General features: G+C 37.5%; 1 protein-coding gene across 2 annotated transcripts in view; it reads left to right on the top strand.

Moving 5' to 3' along the window:
* Nucleotides 1-17,270, top strand: part of vwc2l (von Willebrand factor C domain containing 2 like) — a 54,698-nt gene that overhangs the window by 16,278 nt on the left and 21,150 nt on the right. The window contains exon 3 of one of the 2 annotated variants that reach the window (XM_065252097.1): nucleotides 1,193-1,294. The exons of the other annotated variant lie outside the window; for it this stretch is intronic. Within the exon in view, the coding sequence (XP_065108169.1) occupies nucleotides 1,193-1,294 (102 nt within the window). The remainder of the gene's footprint in view (nucleotides 1-1,192; nucleotides 1,295-17,270) is intronic. 2 annotated transcript variants of the gene reach the window in all.

Genomic DNA, 17,270 nt, shown 5'->3' with positions numbered 1-17,270 from the left:
TAATCAAAGGGCATCACGGCTCTTGATAGCTGATCCAATTAAGAGAACCCGACAGGGTAACCTTTGGTGCGGGCCAGATTGGCATTTCCCAAGCTGTTCTTGCAGAACAGTGTATTTACTTGGCTCAGTGGGAGAGGGAGAGGCCCTGCAGAGATCCGAATCTTCCAGGCGCGGAGAGAGGCTGTGGAATGGGGGTGAGCAATCAGTCGGTCAAAGCTTTTTATTGTTACTAATCACTGCAGATAACACCGAGCGACGGATTACTGAATTGAAATGTAACATCTAAGTGATGCACGCCGTGTAACCTCGCCTGAACTGTGCGGTTATGTTGTTTATTAAATGTCACGTTCCCTAGTATGAGTGTGATTGAAAGGAGACAGACACAACACAATTACTCGGCACTATTCTAAACATGCAATAGCTCATGCATGATTTGATGTTTAATGAGAAGTATGTTTATGTAATTCTGTCAAGTGAAAACCTTGGAGATTCAATTACTTGACTGCTTACTTTAAACATACCTTGTTCAACCTTTTTTGCTCCATTGATAAATAATGGGGTGGCTGGACAGGGACACCAAACTACTTGGCATCTCTTATGCATCATGTGCATCAATTGCACAAATACTCTTTTCAAGTAATGTGTGTTTGGACACTTGTCTTCAAAAATGTCTCCAAGACGTATTGCAAGCTAAAATTAACTTTATAAAAGCATTTCTAATATTATCACCTCCCTAGACGAATCGCTTTGTTGTTTTCTTTACTTTTGTAAGTTGCTCTGGATAAAAGCATCTGCTAAATGCTTTAATGTACTGTAAATGTCTAAAGCGTGATTAACTACACCCATGATACCTGCGTGTGCTCCATTCTGATCCCAGTTGGTTAAAGAATAATTGCACAATTGTCTCTAGCAACATTTGTTTGCAGATGGCCCTTTAGTTTATTTTCTTTTTTCAAGTGCATTGCAATTCATACTTTTTAAGTGTTTCAGGTAAGTGCACAGATAGCTTTTAAAGGGCACACTGTACATAAAGACCGAGAGCAGTAGTGTTATTATGCTAAGTGGTAAAATTGAGATATTGGGGGTATTATACAGTAAGGAGGGCAGTGGGGTTGGGGCTCTGGGGGTTGGTGGTTCCTTTTCTGCTATTGTGTTATGTTACCCAAATACCTCTGTAACTTACCCTCAGTAGGTGTTTCACCTACAGGGTTCCCCAGCACCCGTGGAAAGGAGCCACTTCACCGCCGCGCCCCCAGCCACTGCTCATCTGCAAGCAAGAGGCCGGAACGATAGGGTGAGTTAGGATCCCAGGCGGAAAGTTTAGGGCCGGGATATGAGCTCTGAACGATCCCGTCTGTGTGCCTGGGATCACCAGGGATCGGAATACCTATGGGAGGTGGTGAGAAGAGTAGGATAACTAAGTATATAATGTTTTAAAGGGATAGTTCACCTATACATGAAAATGATGTTATTTATTAACGCCATTTCAAAACTGATGACTTCTGGTGTTAGACCTAAACTGACGTTTTTTCTTCTGTGGATCACAAAGATTATCAAGACGAATGTACAATCTTCTTGTTCTCATACATTGAAAGTAAATAGTGACCACAAATCCCTGGTTGCCATCCACTTTCCTTCACAGTGTAGGGATAAAAAATATCCCTACACTGTAAAAAAACGCAGATTTTTTGTCAAATCAACATATATTTTTTTCAACATGATCTCACTGAAATTTGTGTTATAGTCACAAAAAATGTGATAAATGTATTTTCCAGAATATAAGTCACACTTTTTTCATAGTTTGGCGGGTGCTGGAACTTATAGTCAGGTGCAACTTATACGTCAAAATTATTTCATATGAACCAAGAGAAACCATTACCGTCTACAGCCACGAGAGTTCGCTATATGCTGCTCCAGTATTTATGTAATTCAATGGATTCAGTGATGCGGAATGACTTCGGGTCCTTTTTGAACTTGTTTTGGCTTGTCGTGTAAATCTAGCCTATTTAGCCTCTCAGGTATGTTCTGTATGCTATTGTGAATCGTGGAAATAACTGTTTATGTTACTTTAACATGTATGGACACCTATTCAACCTGCTGTTCTGTGCTATCGTTTAGTTGAATCATAGCCCAACATGCCTTTCCAGAATGTCTGTTCTTCTGCTTTTTTCTAAATAAACGCGATGCATAGTCCACTGCGACTTATATTTGTTTTAACCTCTTCAAAACGCATTTTTGACTGATGCGACTTATACTCCAGAGCAAATTATAGTCTGTGTCATTCTGTACGAATTTATAAAAATAGTTTTTCGTGTCTGTGACTTTTCTTATTCGTGTCATTAAATGGATTGTTTTTTCTTTTTTCTTCCGCTTATTGAAATTATTCTTACCTGGGTTAGAGTTGAGGTTTGGGTTAGGATGTCTAAAAATGTAACAGAGAGTGATTCCAGTGTTGTGCCTGAACGAGTTCATTGAACGAAAGTTCATGAACTAGTTCATATTTTGGGCGAACGTGAACTGAACGTACTGTATTACTGCCTGATGAACGCAAGATGAACTCATTCATTCTGGGGCTTGTGAACGGCACGTTCTCTCACTTTAACGTCATTCAGTCGGGTGCCAGATTTCTATAGTCTTGCAGGCGAAAACCCGTCTAAAACACACTGTAAACAGGCCTTAATGTGTAGCGGAAAAAACACCCAATCTGGCAACACTGCCACCAGGCTGCATACGTCATCAGAACAACACTGACTGGACGCTGCTATCCAAATCCCTGCCGCGCCACTCGCATAGTTTAACATTAAATAACATCATATTTGTCCTAAATCGTTAACGATTAACAAAGGCTGCTTACGCATATTCTGGATCTTGAAATAGACTTTGACTAAGCTCACGCTGTTTAACGTGCACGTGCGGTGTGCAATACCTGCAAGTTGTCATACACGCAACGCCTCGCAGCGCTTCTCGCCCGGAAAACCCCTTGAAGCACCAGGCTAGCCTTTCAAGGTATGTGCAAGCAAATACAAAAAATAAAAGACAGTCAATGCTCGTAAACCCTGGTTGGATAAGGGTTTAAAGTTGGATATGAAGAAGAAATCTGATGCATTTAGCTTCAGTGTTAAAACTGATAAAATAATTACTGTCTGTGGTTCTATATGGGCTATAATGGCAATATTTTAAAAAAAATAATATGGGGAAAAGAACTATAAATTAGTTCATTTTTGGAACTGTGAACTAGTTCAAAATTTGGAAATATGAACTATGAACTGAACTAGTTCATTTTAAAATTTGTGAACTGTGAACTGAACTAGTTCATGTAGAAAGTGAACTTTCCCAACACTGAGTGATTCTTACCCCAACCTCAAGCAAAGTGGTAAGAAAATAGGAAAAAAACAATGAGAAAACAATACATAAAATGACACAAAAAAGAAAGTCTTGCAACGGACACAAAAAAACTATTTATAGTTTTATAGTTTATAATTTGTGACATGAAAAAGACACTTGTGCTCAAGGCACGAAAAAGCAAAATTTCGTGCCATGGACACAAATAAATTAATCAAATTTTCCATGACTGTAACACAACTTGCCATGAGATCAGTCTGATTTTTATGTAACTATAACTTAAATGAAGTTGTTCTAATTTGTGTCAACTCATAACAAATCAAAACTTAAAATAGTAGGTTGAATTGACTTGAAATACCTAAAAAGAATTTACAGTGTATCTGTCACTAAGGCAGTACCCTTTAAAAAGATCCCAAATGTACCATTTGGGTACAGATATGTAAAAACGAATGCAGCATGAAGTTACCTGGTTTTGCAAGTCAATTAAACCTATTTTAAGTTAAAATTTAAGTTTTGACCTTTGATAAGTTGACATAACTTAGAAAAACAAGTTAAAGTTCTTTGACTTAATTTGTTAAGTTAAAGTAACAAAAAAGTATGTTGATTTGACAAAAATGCTGCATGTGTTTACAATGAAGATATGTATACATTTGGTACCAATATGTACCTTTAACTTTTACTTAACAAATTAAGTTAAACAATTTTAATTTATGTCAACTTATCAGAAGTCAAAACTTAAAATAGTAGGTTAAATTGACTTGCAAAACCAATTTGTTATAACTACACCTAGGTACCACCTTTTGACAGTTTTTCTGACAGTGTTGTGTGGATAAAATTAACTTGGACATTTGGCTAAATTCATTCATTTGTGTTTAACAAGATTTACAAGTCATATCAACTTATAATTATTTATCTTGACTACAGATGAGTTGTTATAACTTTTAAAATATAGCTGAAAAAAGTTAACTTCATAAGTTCACTTGTAAGTCATAAGTAAATCTCTTGTCAACATAGATAATAGAAATGACTAAATCCGAGTTGATTCAACAAAACAAATTAAGTCAGCAAATAATTTTTACAGTGCGGGTTTGAAAATACATGAGTTTGGGTAAATACTAATTGAGGTTTTTACTTTAGATGGAACTATCCCTTTAAGAGATTTTTCATATACAACACAAGCAAAATAAAAGTAATAATTTTACAAATCATCACATCTGGGCATATATGTGGATTTTACTTGCTGAATCCCAAAGAAAACCATGTTTGTGAATGAATCATATAACACCCTCCTCTCCTCAGGGTTTATTATTGTCTTGTCATGAGTAGAGCTCAACGTTTCGACAGATGCACAGTGCACTGCTATTGTTTAGCTTCTCATAACCGACAGCGGTGCATTTTTCAGTCTTAATATTCACCAACAAGATGTCAATTTAAATTCCAGCGAGTATCACCGTCAAGGGACCGCAACTTTATTAAAACTGATAAGTAGGGTAATCTGTTTAGCATTTAGAAATGTCTGAATACTAAATTCGCTCGCCCTCATTGTTTCTCTCACGCACACACACACATCAATTTAAGTTGTCCTTTCACCTGAATATTCAACATTGTGCTGTAATTAGTGGCTGTACATGTAACCATACACACCTGTGAGAGAAACCGGCTATAAAAAGCACCTGAAATCAAATCCTTTAATTGATTTTTCAATGTAAGTGCCTGAGGAAAAGCATACTTTTAATTTAATACACTGATTAAAAGTTAACAAGTAGGCCAGATGAAACTAGCACTACGGTATGAGATCTGGTTTCAGCAAGTTGAATCTCATCTTCCAAAAGCTTAAAGTTGAAATGGGTGGTCACATCCCTTTCTTGATTTTCTCACCACCCTCTCTACATTTATTCTCCCATCCTGGTGTTGTTTATAGTGACACAGAAACACTGTTAGAAAAAATGGTCAAAAATGTTCATCAGTGGTCTAATAAAAATCTTTGAGGTACTAATAAGCTCTCCTTGGTACCAAGATGTACTTCTGAGGTTCCAATAGGAGTGCAAAGGAGTACTTTTTGAAAGGGTACTGCCCCAGTGACAGCTGGGGTACATATTTTGGCCATTTTTTCTGACAGTGATCCCTTGCAACCCACTGTAATCTTTAACTTTTGTGAATGGATTGAGCATGAGTCTTTAATCAGCCCTATACCTGAAACTATATTTCCCAGAGTGCATCTGAGCCAGACTCAGCCATCAGTGGCACCGCCAGCAGATATAAAGCACTTTAGATCCTGCATGGCCTCACAATTCTCTGGTTGCACTAACAACATCAAAGGTGTTGAAGCTCACCGAAGAGTGTGTTAGATGCCTTAAAGGAATAGTTCACAAAAATTAAAACTCTGTCATTGTTTATTCTCCCTCATGTCGATCCGAAGCCCTGTGGTGTTATTTTTCCCCCGGATCACAGAAAGAGAATTTCTGAGGATTTTGAGTCTTTACACAGCTCATTTTTCATCCATCAAACAGTTCGTGGTGACCATAGATGTCAAGCCAGAAACCAACAAAAGGGCCATAAAAATCATCTTCGTGATGTATTCAAAGTTATCTGTATCTATATCATAGCTCTGTGTGGGAACAGACTGAAATTCAGGTCATTTACTGAAAAGTTTGATCACATCAATGAGATTTCAAAGATCTGGGAAAAGGTTTGTTGTTATTTTGGGGCTTAATAAAAGCCAAGGTTTATATAAACCATATATATATATATATATATATATATATATATATATATATATATATATATATATATATATATATATATATATATATATATATATATATATATATATATATATATATATATATATATATATATATATTTAATAGTGTATATTATATACACTATTAAAAATAAAGGTGCTTAAAAGGTTCTTCACAGTGGTGCCATAAAAGAACCATTTTTGGTTCTTCAATGAACCATTAAATGGACACTCCACTTTTATTGAAAATAGGCTCATTTGCAGCTCCCATAGAGTTAAACCTTAGATTTTTTGTTTACATTCAGCTGATCTCTGGGTCTGGCTGTAGCACTTTTAGCATAGCTTAGCATAATCCATTAAATCTAATTAGACCATTAGCATCACGCTTAAAAGTATCCAAAGAGTTACGATATTTAAAACGTTACTCTTCTGTAGTTACATCGACCGACAAAAAATTTGATGTTGCGATTTTCTAGGCCAATATGGCTAGGAACTATACTCTCATTCTGGCGTAATAATCAAGGACTTTGCTGCTGTAACATGTATAGTTCCTAGCCAAATCTGCCTAGAAAATCGCAACCTTTAATTTTCTGTCGGTCTTAGTACACGATGTAACTACAGAAGAGTCAAGTTTTAAATAGGAAAAATATTGAAACTCTTTGGGGTTTTTTTAGCGCGATGCTAATGGTCTAATCAGATTCAATGGATTATGCTAAACTATGCTAAAAGTGGTAGCACGAGACCCGTAGATCAGCTGAATGGATTCCAAAATGATAAAAATCAAGTGTTTAACTGTACGGGGCTGGAAAATTAGCATATTTTCACAATAAAAGTGGAGGGTCCCTTTAAGTCAAAGGATCTTAGACGAACCATTTTTTTTAAATATATTTTTATAATCAGGAACCATTTAGCCAGAAAATATTTTTTCAATGGCATTGTGAAGCACCTTTTTTTTAAGAGTGTACTGTATGTAAAACATACATAGAGCTAAAAGTTTCTTGAGAACTTTCAATTGTCACATTTTAATTTTTACGTGAACTGTTCCTTTAAAACGTATTATGATGGAAGACTGATTAAAGGGACCATTTAACATGTCCGCCCAAAAAAAAATCAATTCATACTCCACACGCCAAACAGACGGGGGCAGTAAACCTCCAGAAAAGTGAGTTGGTCTATTTTAATTTAGCAGCTGCAAATTCAGCAGCATATATCAAGTTTGATTTACATTAGCAACTAAGTTATCATTAGTCACAAAAAAAACATTCGGTCTCATTAAAATTGCAATGTTTTCCGCTACGTTTCGTGCGTCCATTTGGTGTTCATTATAATCGAAGACATTTCAAGCTTCTTAGCTTATGTTACATTTTAGCATCAGCTTGGTAGATAACGGGTGAAAACCGGATCGGATCCGTGGGTAGAGCTAACTATTAAACGTTAACAGCTAAGGATGCGCAATAATTTGCATGCGATAGTCATTGCGCTTCTCGTCAGTGAAGCCGGTTTATTGATTAAAAGTGAATCGCCATCAGCTGCTTTCAGATGGAGCCACAGTTACTGCACAAAGCCGTCGTTCATGTACAAGCTGAGCATAGGTTATGGCAATGCCTATTATAAGTGAACTTCTAGCGAAATACTAACAGCATCTTACTTACCAATCGAAAAGAAAAGTTGTCATTTCGGAGTCGAACCTCATTTCTTTCATGTTCATTAGTTGTCTCCAGCGATGAAAAGCAGTGCCAGTAACGTTATTTACTCTGGTTCGGTTACTTTATTTATCAGATTTTATTTGTGATTCCGAGCGCGTTGTTCCCTGCAGCAAATGTTTGTGATAGTGGTAAATGTCTCTTGCTTTAGCCATTCTTCCGCTCTCTTCCCTGAACTGAAATACGTCGGAAACCCCTATTGCAAGGCAGGAAGGCATCAAGGCATGTCCGAATCCATGGCTGTCCGAATTGCATTTCTCTGAGCTGCATTCATAAATCTTAAATCAACAAGTCAGCTGTCTTAGTTTTCGGACGCAACGGTAGGGCTGTACTCCCACTTATTCGTGTATTGCAGTTTGGCTGGCGGTTATGTGCGTGGCCCGCATACCGCCTCCCATGGTCGAAACTGGTATTACAACACCAGTCGGGCTGTAGCTAGTAATTTAGCATGCTAATTCAGATTGATATTTCTGCAGCCCTATACCTTGTCATTTTTTTAATGACATCTTTGCCCTTATTTCTTCTCATTCTTTTGATGCGTGTAACTAATTTTTAAAAATCTTTTACCTCAATTATTACAAATGGCACCTTTAAACAACTAACCAAGCATGCTGTAGCATTTAGTCATTTAACCATAAAAAATAATGAAATCAGGCTTTACACTCAATCCAGCTTCACATTGAAATGAAGTCACGTATACCGAGTACAATATACTCTGTAATACTGACTGCTCTGTAATTTGCTTGACAGAAAAGTTGCTTGACTGTTGCTCAATGGCTGCAAATTGCCCCACAAATGAAGCATTTCTGCATGGCGCTCCATCTTTGTCACCAACGTTAAAATGCTTCATCAGGGCCATTTAAAAAGCCTTTCATAAAGCTCATCAAAGTTTATTTAAGCAGTGATATGAAAGCAAACCAGAGCAGAAATACTCCTCTGAATAAAACAAGGAAAATGGTCTCTGTTCTTCACATACTGACAGAATCATGCACAAACCATTAGCGTTAAACTGACCCATACAGGGGTCTACAAAACAATGTAACTGGTCAGGTGTAAAATTAACCGACTCTTCCTAATACTAGAGGCGTGTGTTTTTAATCACATCAACCATGCAGTAATCAATAAAACTGGACAGAAAAGAACATGCATGAACTTTAGTTACAACAAAGTCCCTTTAGGGAAGTCACTCCATTAGGCTGCCATGTTTGCAAAGCCTCCAGGGAGTTATTTCAGTCATGCAAAACTAAAGTCCTATCTCCTTAAATGGGGAAAGACAAATGTCTCTAAAGACGTTAAATCAAAACTAAACAACATATGTCTGACCAACAGTAAAACCTGACATCAACTGTACCATAACTTTAGTTTCTTAAGATCAAACTGCACTAAAAACATATTTTTTCGAGGCTGAAAATTTTTTAGGTACACCTTATGTGTACAGGTTAGTGGAGCCCCTACCAGAGAATCGTCAGCCTAATCGATTGATTATTGGTTCTTTAAACTAAAAAGGCGGGACTTCCGGTGCCAAAGTAGCCATATTGAGTGATGCATTGTCCGTATTCATAGTAATACGAGTGCTTAGTCTTTTTTCACCGTTTTCCCAGGACTTCCCATATTTTACCATTCTATCCCATATTTTTTCTGTATTTTTAATCTTTCTATAAAAAATCCCACTGGATGTATTTGATGTTTGCTACATTCACCCCGGGTAAAGCAGGCATATATATCTATAACATATCACTCAAATGACACTCACCAACAAAACAAAAAGAGGAATAGCAGTAAAAGAAGAAAAGCTACAGAGGGAGGTTGGAGAATGTCAAGCTGTGTGCAACGCTACAACTGCCACGCGCACATCCATCCCCTCCCCGCATACACAAACTTGCACATTGAATACAAGATGTGCGGCATATCCTATGTGCACAACAAGTCTCTTGCAGGTGCAAGAGCCATACAAAAAAGTGATACATGGTTTACGCATCTAATCCCTTGTTAGGGTTTGGAAAAATTCCCTTATTTTCAAATTCCAATATTGACAGGTATGGTTTATAGGGGATTCACTATATGAAGAATATGTCACATATTTCAGGGTACAGCACTGACAATTGTTTTGAGAGTACATGGTAAGTATGGCTTCTTATAAACATGTATGTGTTACTTATATTTATTATAAAAGGTGGTTCTTTAATGGCATAGCTGTGAAGGACCTTTCGTAACACATTTATTTAAGAGTGTACTGTAACTATGTAACACAATGAATAGATTAGAAAAAATAAATCTCAGAAAGAGTAACCTTTAATCTTACTGAGATGTAGATTAAGAAGTAGATACAAAGAGTCTTCCCAGCGGTACACCATATGCACCTCTTGCCCTGTACTGAATAAATACTGCATAGCCAGACTTTGTTAATATTGGGGGCTTTTAGCCCAAATTAAGGGGGTACAGGTGCATGGTCCCCAAAACGTTTTTTTCTTAAGGTCACAGCAGCTACATAAACTATGTTTTATCAAATTGTACAGGTGCACCGATTGATCGGCCAGACCGCCCAGTCAGTCTTACGACATTCCGATTTCGAGCGCAAGCAATAATGTCACCTGCACATGTGCAGGTGAAGCATCATTAGTTTAGTTTACGTCTTGCATGTTGTGCAAATCGAGGCGTATTGTATAAACTTTTCATGTTGTATCAAGACTGATATGTGAGGTGTGAAGCTTTGGCGGACCTGGCCTGGATTTCTCCGCTTGCTTTTGAATCATGGTACTGATGTCATACGCCGTTCGGTCTGCGCAGTGCAACACAACATCAAACACACCCCTAGTCTTTACTATGAACCACAAGAGCTTGTAATGCTAACCAGTCAGACCTCCAAATGGCGCCATAACCACCAGAAATAAATAAATAAACCCACATGATCGATGCCAAGTTTGAGTGCTCAAGTTCTTGTGCCCATACTTATCACATGTGCGCCAAAAATCTGTATCGGCATGGCATACCTATAGAAAAATCGGTGAAGAAAATTGTAATTGGAATCGCTGCATCTCTATCAAATTGCTCTTTATCACTCTGAAATCATTGCACAACTATATTCAGGATGGGGTCTGATCCCAGAGACCTTTGTGCTTGACCAATGCCGGCATGCCACCTCTTTGAATAATTGAAATAAATGAATGAAACAAGTTGTATTAGTCATTAAATGGAATTCAAGGAAGTGTTCAATGTGCTACCATAGAGGAACGATTTTACACCGCTTCAGCATTCAAACTGACAGGCTGAGCGAGTAGGGTTTTCACATGCTGAACTCAGCAGAAAAAATGCACCGGAAAACCGTTTATCAATGCGATCTTTTGCAACATAGGCTTTTACGAAGGAAAATTAAATAATGATGTGAACTACTCACCCTGTTTAGAAGACGCCTGCTGCACACAATGTGACAGCCATACAAACACCATTGAGCAAATCTGATTGAATCCCTATGATTTGCTGTCAACATGGCATTACAATTATTTAGTGCAATTGACATTGTAATTTTCTAATCAAAAACAAAAGAGACATTATTGAAACAATCCTCTTATTAAGTCATGACGTAAGGAATACTGTTTCAGGGTCCAAGCCTCCACTCATTTCAATAGAGGATACTATTTAAACAGCCTTTTATGCGCACTGTTTATTCATATGACCCATTTAAGCGAAAATGTTATAAACTCACAGCATTCACAGAAGTCTCCAAGCTCACAGAATCAGCGACAGCAATACATTAACAATTCGTAAAAAATCCATGTCCATGAGTCCATGTCTATCATCTCGGATTTTGTTATGGAGATAAAGATTAGGATCGGATGGTAGTTTTGCATTATGATACAAGTGTATGTAAGCGTGATTTTCCTATGGCATTTGAGATCGGTTGGACACGAGAACGGTGCATGACGTCAAACAAGCAGATATTTCAATTCCTCCAAACACTTTGCTCTATTCTGGGCTGCGTTCAGCCCCAACAAAACGTTGCACAACAGAAAAGGTGATGCGTTGAACACCCTGTTCTGATGACGCAAGAGTTGCAACTACGGTAGCTGAAAGGCCATGCTTTGTGTTCTATTTTAAATGTTTCTGGAGCCTGATGAAATCGTTATAAATACGTATTTAATACTGTAAAATACACTTAATGTTACAGTCACTGCCCATGCCGTCCAGAATGAAAGGGAACATTCCAAGTTGAACCTATGGTGTGAGGTTGTTAAACCTCTCTGCGCAGTTGTGCCCAGGGATGTCAATTTATGCAATTTCCCATATTCAGTGATCGTTTAAATAAACGATCAATCAATCGAATACTCGTTAACTGTAATAGTGCAATAAGCCTTTACAGCAATGGCATATATAGCCAATGACATAAAAGTGTGCGTAAAAACGCCAGCTTCCTCACGCGAATTAAAAGATTTTATTTTGTCTAAATAACATGCTAGTGAGAATCTAAAATGAGTCAATGTAGTTGGTGTTTTGATAAAAAATTAATCTTGTAATGAAATAATAGACACAGTATAACTCCGCCTCATATGGGCACTCTGCATAAAAGTCCCAGCATCCATGACAAAATAAAAGTTTCATTATCATCAAGTGTTATTTTTCTAGTTGTTCACCTCGCTTTCCGAGTCGTTGATGCATAGTTTGTTGTAATTATATACAAAAAGCACACAAAGGGGACTTTTCCCGTTGTCACCTCAGCTTTAGACCTGCGGCATACTTTAGGAAAAGATGCTTATATTATGAAGACTTCAACCTTCCAGAAAACCTGCAACAGTGTTTAGTGTGTAGCGCCTCAGTCATTCAATCATGATGATCAATAATATATGTTGCGGGCGTTCAGAGTGTAACAACAGTTATTTACAGTTTACATTTTAGTTTCTTGCCAGAATTTTAGATTACATTTTAATCTGTTCATTAAAACGGCTTCTGGTCTCCTTCCCTGTGTATAGCAGTGTTGCTATGCTAATCTTGCAGGCTTCCCTGAAGAGGGTTTTTGCTTTCAGTATCCTATCCGTATTTGCATTTTCTGTATCGGACCCTATCAGATCCACTGCGGATGCCATTTTGTTGCGTTAGCAGCCAGCCTCGACTGATGTTAAAAAGCCCAGGTGTGTGTTTGGCATCGAGCCTTATTGTGATCATGGCTAGTTTAACTTCTGCGCGCTTGTTTCCTTTTTATTACCTGCTGTATGTGCTTTGCGCAGGTGCCGCACACACCTGCTTGCTTTTTCGACAATTGTTATGTTTTATCGATTTCATTCTTATCGACAATTAATCGAAGATCGATTGTTAACATCCCTAGTCTCCCCTCATCTTTAGAAAACTAACAAGGTATTTGTTCCAGAGATCAGTATGGCCAATAGCCAGACTAATAAATAAATACAAACCGGAAATTCACATCACATTGATGCCTTTTTGCTCTCTTAAGCCCGGGATACACTGCACGATTATTGGTTGTCCCAGACGAAAGATTGGCATCGTGAAACAATCGTCGCGATTTCTGTGATCGTGGCTCTTCATCGGTGGTCCTATGTCATACAATGAGAGAGGTTCAAAGACGCCCGTTTCCCCGGTCTTGCGTCCAAAGATAGCCTACGATAATTTTCTGACAGTGTGAGAAATTCGGCATGATCACCACACAATGTGTTTGCTGCTACGACCTGCGCGCCGGTATTTGTTTACCACGAGCGCATGCTGGTGACGTTGCGCAACGTGTGACACTGCCGCCGAAGCTTCTGTGTCATCGTCATACAGTCTACATGCCTATCGTACCCAAGTTTAAACGATACATGTCGCACAGTGTGATAAGGTAATGATCTTATAGGAGGGCAAAAATCGTGCAGTGTATTGCGGGCTTTATACGTGTCATAAGTATCATAAGTATTAAGTCTCTTAGCCTTCTATCAATATATTGATGAAAATCTCTTGCAAGTATTAGCAATTCGTGTAGCATAAGTTCTAACTTTGTACAGATGGGAAACAATTGTTGTAACAAGGACTCAATTCCCCTACAGTTGGCCATTACCTGCGAATCATTAAATGACTCAGAACAGAAGCCCCACAGTTCAGGGATCTTTATTTTACAAGACTGCTGTGAAAATAAAGACCTTGCGAACTTTCCAGAACTGGTAGAGTAAAAGTTACAACAAATACATACATTAGAAGAAAGGTGTGAAATGTTACCTGAGGGTTTGGATGTCCCAGTAGGCTCCGTTGGTTCAATTATCAGGAAGTGAAAGCTACATCAAACCACCCAGATGCTTCCAAGGTCGTCTCTCAAAACTCTGTGTGAGCAAAAAGCAGACCTGTGAGAGAAGCTGGAGAGAGGCTATCGATCACTTTGAAGGAGCTATACAGAGTTAAGTAGCTGAGGATGAAGTGAGGCTGTACTAGAAAACCTAATAGAACCTCAGTACAGTACTGATTTTCTGGACACAGTACTTACAAAGAAGCAAAGATGTGGGGTTTGCAAATAGATACAATAAAACTAGCTGACTAGCTGTCAATGGGGCGATATCCTTTGAAAAAGTACACCAAAAAAAGACCAGCATAAGTTGGTGAGCTGGTTTTAGCTGGTCTCCCATCTTGGTTTTAGCTGGTTTTGCAAGCTGGTCTAGCTGTGGTCACTTAACTGGTCAGACTGGAAGACCAGCTGACCCACCAGCTTGGCCAGCTTTGACAGGCTGGGAAGACCATCTTAAACTGCCACCTTAAACCAGCAACCAGCTTATGCTGGTTTTAGCTGGATTTTTCAGTAGGGTTTGCGCCCAGGGGTGCTGTAAAGGGGGGGTAAACAATGACGATTCTCGGGGCCCACGAGTAAGAGGGGGCCCAAAGAAGCCCCCAAAATTGTGGTGCTAAAAAAATTTAATAGTAAAAATTATTAACTTTAAATTATTTTATTTGCTGTTTCCTGGTATCAAAAAATTTATTTGTTTAGGAAACACAAACGTCCGTGGGCCCCTTGCCCCCCTCTCAATTATCATAAAATGGTTCAGTCCGCCCAAATTGTATAATCCAGGCAACACAGCCTGACTTCACTTATAGCGTCAGCAGAATATCAACTTGACTGACAAGGAAGTGAAAACGCCTCAAAAATCTGGAAGTCAAAAACAGAAAGAGAAAAAAAATAAGAAGTGAAAGAGGCAAAGGGTCGACATTATGTTACCCAATTTGCCTGAAAAAAAAATCTTGAAAATTTTTCTTGAACACTAAATTCAAGAAAAATTCAAGAAAAATTTGCTCACCCCATTGGCAGATTTTTTTGCTTGTTTTATGCACAAAATCCCTAAATGTAATATTTTTGGTCTGAAAACTAGACTTATTTTCTTGGGTCGTTTTGTTCATCAAGAAAAAGCATCTTGATTTAAGAATTTTTAGATATTTTTACTGAAAAAAGAAAAAAAAATACTAAGAATTTTTTTCTTGAAAATCATTTTTGCAATGCATAAGTTTAAATGTTGCAGTTAAAATTACTACTGGTGGCCGTTCTAGTGTTAAAAGTGCATGATAATGGAACTAAATTTTCTCCCCATGTTAGGGCAAGAAAACGTGGAAAAAATAACAGTACACAGTTTTAGTTAAACGTTCAACACTGCAAAAAATGACTTTCTTACTTAGTATTTTTGTCTTGTTTTCAGTAGAAATATCTAAAAATTCTTAAATTAAGATGCTTTTTCTTGATGAGTAAATGAGTCTAGTTTTAAGACAAATTAATATACAATTTAAGTGAAATTTTCCTTAAAACAAGCAAAATGATCTGCCAATGGGGTGAGAAATAAATTGGGAAATAAGATTCCTTTTTTCTTAAACACTTAATTCAATTAAAATGTTCTCACCCCATTGGTAGTCAAAATACCATAAAAGCGCATGGTTTTATGTAAATTAATATGAAAAAAGTCTCAGCTGTGTTGGGGGCCCTGTCAAGATTCTTTTCATGGGGCCCAAAATCCTTAGCAGCGCCCCTGTTTGCGCCTAAAGAGCACTTATATTGATAGCAATTGTATTCAGTACATATCTATAGCTAAATAGTACATGTTAGGACCTTTTTAAAGGCTACTGCACCAGTAAAAGATTGAGACCATTTTTTCTGACAGTTTGTAGAGTATTTATGCCACAGAAAACACTTTTGTACTGTAGAAACTATAATTATGCAAAGAAGATATTGTAAAGAGTCAAAATATTGCTAAGGCGTTGTATATAATTTTTAATTGATTTAAACATAATATTCATCTGGACATTTGGTGTGCATGCAATATTTAGTAGATGGGGTGGTGTGTTTTATAAACTGTGGGACTATTTTAACTTACATTAGTTGTTTTTTGCTGGTTGCATGCTTTGTGATTTAATCCTTTATGAATGCTCATTATCATTATTTAAACTCTCAAGTGTGAAGTCACACAGCACCCAAGTAACACATGTTTGCTATGTTAATTTTGCTAAAATTCCACTGAATATTGCTAATAAAAGCTTTGTTAGAGCTAATAAAAGTTCCTAAAAAAAAGTAAAACTGGATTTTCAGCAATAAAATCAATGCAAGATGAGACTTAAATATGTACCGTTAGCAGGGTGCGATTTTCTGGTGGGAATGGGGGTATTATTCCCCCTCTGCTCTTTATATCCCTGTCTCTGATTAATTATTTTTATCCCCGATGGTGAAAATTTACCTGGTCATGATTAATGGTCATCAAACGGCCATATAAACTATAACAAAAACTCCCTTGAGGGGGCAAACAAGGCAATAATTAAATAATAACAGACAGGGTAAACCAAGGAAGGCAGACTCCTAACGGTGACACACAATGATCCAGCACAATGGCATTAAATAGGGAAGAACTAAACTAGTGAATGAGTACACACAGGTGAAGGGCGTAAACTAATAATGAATAATTAACAAGGAAACGAGGGGGTGGGGTCAAGACTTAAGACAGGCGAGCACAAGGTGCACAAAACATAAACACAGGATCATGAGATATATAGCCAATTTATTGTTATATTAAGAGTATGTTGTACTTTGCATTTTTTAATGAAATATTATGATTATTTTTGCATGTCTGGCACAAAGAAGGAATGCATTCTGGCATGTACAGTTCAAGTTCTGTAATTGTTTATTAAAGGTCCCATTCTTTCTGTGTTTTTGAAGCTTTAAATTGTATTTACAGTGCGCAATATAACAACATGTTTCACGTGTAAAAAATGCGGTATTTCTCACACAATTTACTTATCTGTATAGCGCTGTTTTCAATGTCCTTAAAACGGGCTGATGTCTTCCTTGTCCTATGAAGTCCCTCTTTCAAAAATACGTATCGAGTTCTGATTGTATAGTTTGTTTAGTGTGTTCCTGTGGGCGGAGTTTAGTTAAAAAACTGACGTCTTTAAAGCAGGAAGTAGAGGGCTGTAGTCCAAATCGGCCATTCATAGGCTTTAAAAGGGGACTTCTGTGAACTTTGAGCTTGATCATTTTACAG

Source organism: Paramisgurnus dabryanus, chromosome 15 (genome assembly GCF_030506205.2).
Source record: "Paramisgurnus dabryanus chromosome 15, PD_genome_1.1, whole genome shotgun sequence".
Lineage (NCBI taxonomy): Eukaryota > Metazoa > Chordata > Actinopteri > Cypriniformes > Cobitidae > Paramisgurnus > Paramisgurnus dabryanus.
The sequence above is the reverse complement of the archived record's forward strand: the minus strand, read 5'-3'. Positions and strand labels throughout refer to the sequence as shown.